The 6,520-nt window shown below is 44.7% G+C and overlaps 1 protein-coding gene across 1 annotated transcript in view; it reads left to right on the forward strand.

Annotated features, from left to right (window-relative positions):
- Window positions 1-1,275: 1,275 nt before the first annotated feature.
- Window positions 1,276-6,520, forward strand: part of LOC311022439 (uncharacterized protein) — a gene marked incomplete at its 3' end in the record, with an annotated part of 5,536 nt that continues 291 nt past the window's right edge. Inside the window, exons 1-2 of the mRNA XM_084023690.1 lie at window positions 1,276-1,718; window positions 5,499-6,515. Of these exons, the coding sequence (XP_083879816.1) occupies window positions 1,439-1,718; window positions 5,499-6,515 (1,297 nt within the window). The 5' untranslated portion in view covers window positions 1,276-1,438. The remainder of the gene's footprint in view (window positions 1,719-5,498; window positions 6,516-6,520) is intronic.

A 6,520-nucleotide genomic window follows, 5' to 3' on the forward strand; every position in this document is an offset into this window, starting at 1 on the left:
TTAGATGGTTTAAAGAAAGAGTAAATGTCTTACACAACTAATGCAGAGAAGCTATTTACTGTAGTTAAAAACACAACAGTTGGCGTGTACGTTCATGAAATTTGACCTTTGCATTTAACCCATTTTCAACATTTGCATGCTTTAAAGCCAAACACGCTTACTAGAAAGTTGACAAATAATGTTGTGTTCAGAAAAAATAACATTTAATTCTGGCACACCCATCAGATCAATCTGAAATCTAGACGTTTAAATGGTGTACCGCAGTGCCAGAAATACATTCTCCAAATCTGATCGTAATCCGACCAGTGGCATCCTGTGACAACGACAAATGGTCCTGTATTTGAGAGAAAGTGTGCTGTATTTAAAGATGCAGATTGCATGATACATGATGTCATATTATCTGGGTGAAGTGTTTGTGTTGCACGGAGTTCGAGCAGCTCATCAGCAAAGCTGTGAAAACCACTTCCTCTCAGCGTTTTGTTATCAGCCACCACGCATATGATTACCTGTAAACATTGAACATTGAACATCAGGATTCGGTAACCGACACAGGATGCTGTGTCGTGGAATGTGTGTCTATTGATTGTTGTAGCCTAAATTCTATTTTTTTTTTTTTTTTAATGAAGGCCTGCTACTTAAATTCAAATACTTGCCTGCAGATGTTGGATGTTTATTGTTGTGTAACCAGGGATGATCTTTGAAAATGACTACGCTCAACTATTTTATTTATGCTATTTTCTTGATGTAATGCATCAGGATTTTCTGTCTCCATTATATTTGCATAACAGCTTTTGTGGTAAACTCTATTCCATAATTACGAAACCCCTTTTTAACCATTCAAAAAGCTTTTTGTCGCTGCAAGCTACATTCCAGAAAAACAAAAATATAAACACAGTTATATAAAGTAAGATGCTTACATGTCCTATTGCTCAGGGAATCAAAAGTATTTAAATTTCATAATGAAGACTTTGTGTGTCATTATTGTGACTTTGTGCTTCTTTTTTAGGCCTCTCACTTTTCTCTTATGACTTGATAATATGATTGTATCAATTTTAATGCCAAATATTGATGATTTGCTATAGCAGTGAAGTTTAATTTGTCGCAAAATGTCAGTCTGTGAGGCATCAGGCCCTCATGGCATGTGTGCGTGCGTGTGCGTGCGTGCGTGTGAGTGACTGTTCGCGCGCGCGTGTGTGCAGTAGTAGGAGGAGCCCGGGCTCCTCGGCTCTGATAATAGGCTGCTGCCTCGGCTCTGTTATCTTCCGTTCCCCGCCGTCCGAGCAGCGGTTCTCGTCGGGACCTGCACCAGGACTCATTTAATTCTCATGAAACTCCACTAAGAGCCGGAGCTCGCCTCCCATGGTGTCCCCGGGAGACTCCCCGCCCTCTACTCGACTTCACGGAAACTATCGGCGACCGTTTTGGGGTCTTGAGAATCATGGAAACGTGGTTTTTGAATCACGTCCTCGGCGTGTCTCTGTCCGTCCTCCTCCTGGGTCTACCGGGGCCCCTCGGGGCAGGGACCCCCACCATCAACAACACGGACCCGGTGACGGCGGGATCGTATCTCTCCACCGCCGCAGATGAGCCGGGCAGCAACGCGGAGAGCAACGCAACTTCAACTTCATCCTCCAGCGAGAGTTTATCAGCGTCACAGAGGAACATCCTGCTCACACACAGAAGAGAGACTCAGAGCGCCGCGGCTGCTGGACATGTCGGTATGTCACCGAGGCCTGCCATGACAAGTGTTCACCATGCTTCTTCACCCACATGACTTCACACAGGACAGGCACCATGCTAAATCAGGTTTAGTTAGAGCACAGAATAAATACCAACTAACTCAATACCTCAGTATTTTATGTAGGGCAATAATCCCTTAATTACAACTTTATAAGTTGTTATTAATAAGCATTCTGTCGTGGAGAACACCTGCATATGAATGAAAAAAGTGTTGCATGTCAAGATTAAACTCATAAGAGACACATAAGCGTCATGACACAAGTTGGTTTGATGAGTGTATGATTTGCTCCATTGATTGAGTCATTATTTTCTCTAGAAATAGTGAGATTCACCAGAAGTGCCCGAAACCCGAGTTAACGTATTCAAACTGCTTTATTCAGTTAGTTTCAACTGTTCAAAATGACTCAAATCTTCAAATTTACATTTTTCCTGCATTTTTGCTTAAAAATAAATTAAATGGACAATCAGTAAATGCAAAATATGTTCTGTTGCTAAGCAATCCCTCAACTTATTGCTTAATTGCTACTTCTAAAAAGTGTCTTTAATGCTCATACTGTAGTTCTGAGGATAAACCCACCATTTGAATGTTTACTTTGAATTTTGGAAATAGAAATCACTGCTTTAAATTGACTGACCTTTAAAACGAATGAGGACTGACAGGAGGCTGACTTGTAGTTAACATTTTAACTTGGGCCATACATTTGGCTCATCAAGTTAGACGCATTCGCTTTGAAGAAACCAGTCACTCCCATCACGATCTACCAAATCTGATCAACGCCCTTCTGTTGTGACCATGGCTAGTTCCCTGTTACAGCTAAGGTGTTACCACATAAAGTATCATACAGGTGTGGATAGGATGTACCTGGACCACTGTGTCCATTGGTCAATAGTATCTTGTTACATGTGCAGCATGTAGGACAGTAAAGAGTTTAATGGAGACACTCAGTCCATGGCAACAGGGATGTAGGTAACAATATCTTTATCCCTCAAATAGATGGTTTAGATTCAGTGCTGCAAAATACTCCTGAACCTAAATCCCCCAACCCCTGGGAAGAAAAAGAGTTTTAAGCTCCGTGGGTACAAATTACGTTTTTTCTGAAGATGATTTTCCAATATTAGAATGCAGTTTGCAACCACTGGCAAACATGATACAAAAAAGTGCCACCAAATATCAAATCATGATCTGTGCACAAAACTGTATACCATATATCTATAATATACAACCTTAATTACTTCTGCATGAGTACAGCAACTTTAAAAAAAGTTTTGCGACTCGTTTAAAGACAGATGTATGAAATGTATGAAAAAAAATGAGATGTGGATGCAAGCTTTAATTCTCACACGTTTAACAGCGGTGTAAGTAATAAATTAAGATTATTATGCTCGATGTGTTCAGACTGGGAGTACAGATTGTACAATTCACAGACAACACGTGAGGAACAAATGCTTTGCTCAAAGGCCAAAAGTAGCTCCTGCTGAAGAATGATAAAATGGAAATGATTCACTTTACTCACACTGATTTCCCCCACTCTCACCTTTCCTGTCCTGAACCAGGTCTTCACACCTCCATATTTGGTCACTGGATATCTACAAATGTCCTATTTGATCTGTTGGCAATAACACATCAACCAAAATATCCACCACACTGCGACGTCATACCGGTGTCCATCCTCATTAGTATGCTAACCCCGCTGTATTTGCCTCCATTGATATGGACACTTCCGAGCTCCTGGTGCATAACCGATGTGATAAGACGACGCTGACAGCCATATTAGAAGTCGAGAGCTGAGAGATAAACAGCAGAGAATCTGGGAGTATACCTGACTCGTTGCCAACGCGACGTTCCAGTCTGAGTTTTGTTGCCCGGACTGGATCCGGAGAGAGAAAATGAAATAACAAGAGAGACACATGGGGAGGAAGTGAAGGAGAAAAATAGAGTGCAGTGGCCCAGTTCTCCCTCGCAGACTCCCAGTGGAAGTGCTGTTCTGCACTTGAACTCTCCCCTCCTTTTGGTTTCTTGGATGGTGGCTGCTGGTGGCTGTGTGCTGGCTGTCAGGATGCTGTTCCAGTCCCGGGCTGCTGGAGACCGGCCAGGTAGCAGGCTGTCAGACAGCACAGCATCACTGATGGACCTATAAGCCTGTGGGATGCTCATTGTAGTGCAGTTTAAGGCCACGCTCATCAATGGATGACTGTGTGTAATGTTTAGTGATGAACCCAGAGATAATTATCACCCAACTCTGCTGTTCCCCTCAGCTGTATGGTGTATTTTAGCATCTTTCAGCTCATTGTTTTGGTTTTTACGGCCCACAACCTCCATCCAGTCTCACCGCTCTCATAGCGTTGTTTCCAGCCACAGCAGGCAGCTGTTACCGTATCCTAACATGTTCACAAAACATGATGACAGGCCAATGTTGTGTTGACAGCTAGGCAGCTTTAAATAAAAATAGTCACAATATAACATACAGCAGTTGTATTTACACATGATAGCAGCTTTTCTGACGAGGTTTAAACCCCATTTTGGAGCATCACAGGACAAGTTGTCCAAGAAACACACATCATTATGTAATTCCAGCATTTCTATGTTGATTCCAGCTGGCGACCTTTCTTTGCTGGTCATCCTTGCTCTCTGTGCATGGTTCTTGTCTATTGACACTGTCTACTGTCAGAGAGAAAATGCTAATATATATATATATATATATATATATATATATATATATATATATATATATGTGTGTGTGTGTGTGTGTGTGTGTGTGTGTGTGTGTGTGTGTGTGTGTGTGTGTGTGTGTCTTTTCCATAGCAACTTTGTTTTCCGACACTTCAATTTTGATAACGTGATTTTTATGACTGAACCACAATTTTGTGCCAAAAAAACAACAACCTAAAAACTAAAAACTCCACAGACACTGAACACGAAAACACGTCCAGATCCATGGTGACAGTTATCGGCCATATTGCTTGTGCTCACTCAGCTTTAGGAAGGAAATAGTCCATTCCCAATGGAGACAGTCACCGCCATATTTAGGACCTCAAGCCTTTGTTAAAGCAGACAAGCCTGGCTGCCAGTTGTTCTCCACCCAAAAGTCATTTCCATTTGCTGCAAGCAACAGTAATTCTGACAGCATCTTCTGCCTTTCTGCAGTCTGTGCACGGCCAGAGTCAGTGTAGTGAGCACCCTCTAGTGGCCAAGGTTGGACGGGAGCTACAAGATGTAGAGTTTGCAATCGAAAGTACAGAAACAGCCGGCTCATGACTATTGTTTAGAATTGTGTATTGTTTGAAGAACTGCGAGTCAGCCTTCAAGTTGACCGAACCCTGGTTCTATTAAGAGTGGATTAGAGTCCCTGCATTGTCATTCACCCTGCTGAGAATGGATCACCAGAAGACTCCCTGATTTCAGTACTAGGACATAGAAAAAACATGATCAGGGCATCTCTAAAAGTTATATTTTGCTCCTTTTATTTTCTTTTGATCCAATCCGTGACTCAAAACCATGATACGATCCGAACCATGACTGTTGTGATGCGTTAACCCCTTAATAATACTGTGAGCTGAATTACCATGCCAAGGGGTAATTACTATTTACATTTATACATACAAACAGAAATGTGTATGCCTTTTTTCCATATAACAATCTAAAAGCAGTTGATGAACCCGCTGATACCGTAAAACAGAAATAGAGAGGCCTTAGAATGTTTTCACTGTCTAGTTAACACAAACGTGATAGTATTGTTTTTTAAATTATTTTTCCACAGACACTGAGCAGACACAAACCTTCACAGAAACAAACAGCAGGACACTGGAGGACACGAGTCAGTCTACTGAGCCGCTCACCTCCAGCCTTGTTGTAGCCACCACTGAGGCCAGCAGCAGCAGCAGCAGCAGCAGCAGCGACGGTATCAGCAGCAGCAGCAGCGGCACGGGTATCAGCAGCAGCAGCAGCAGCAGCAGCGACGGTATCAGCAGCAGCAGCAGTAGCAGCAGCAGCAGCAGCACGGGTATCAGCAGCAGCAGCAGCAGCAGTAGCAGCAGCAGCAGCAACGGTATCAGCAGCAGCAGCAGCAGCAGCAGTAGCAGCAGCAGCAGCAACGGTATCAGCAGCAGCAGCAGCAACGGTATCAGCAGCAGCAGCAACAGTATCAGCAGCAGCAGCAACAGCAGCAGCAACGGTATCAGCAGCAGCAGCAGCAGCAGTAGCGGCAGCAGCAACGGTATCAGCAGCAGCAGCGACGGTATCAGCAGCAGCAGCAGCAGCAGCAACGGTATCAGCAGCAGCAGCAGCAACGGTATCAGCAGCAGCAGCAACGGTATCAGCAGCAGCAGCAGCAGCAACGGTATCAGCAGCAGCAGCAGCAGTGACAGCAGCAGCAGCAGCGACGGTATCAGCAGCAACAGCAGGGACTGGAAGGACTTTCCTAAGACGGACCAGGTGCCAGGCGCCTCCCCTGCTGTATCCCGGGAGGCTAGTTCCTGGAGGTTGACAGAGGAGGCCAGAATCCCCCAGGACAGCCCAGACAGCACCCTCCGACTTGGAGACGCCTCGGCCTCGACGTCCGATGCAGCTGTCCACACCGACAGCACCTACACTTCCACCACCGTCAGCCGAGCTGGGGAGAGAACCCTGCTGTCTGTCACCTCCTACGCCAGCAACAGCACCTCCTCCACCTTCACAGAGGACTCCAACTCCCTTCAGCCCCCCTCCACCTGGAGTACTTCTGCTGAGGATTACACCCACAGTGCCCCGTCCACCAGGACCGGCAGCGGGGACACAACATAC

The sequence above is a fragment of the Eutrigla gurnardus genome (genome assembly GCF_963514095.1).
Source record: "Eutrigla gurnardus genome assembly, chromosome: 12".
Lineage (NCBI taxonomy): Eukaryota > Metazoa > Chordata > Actinopteri > Perciformes > Triglidae > Eutrigla > Eutrigla gurnardus.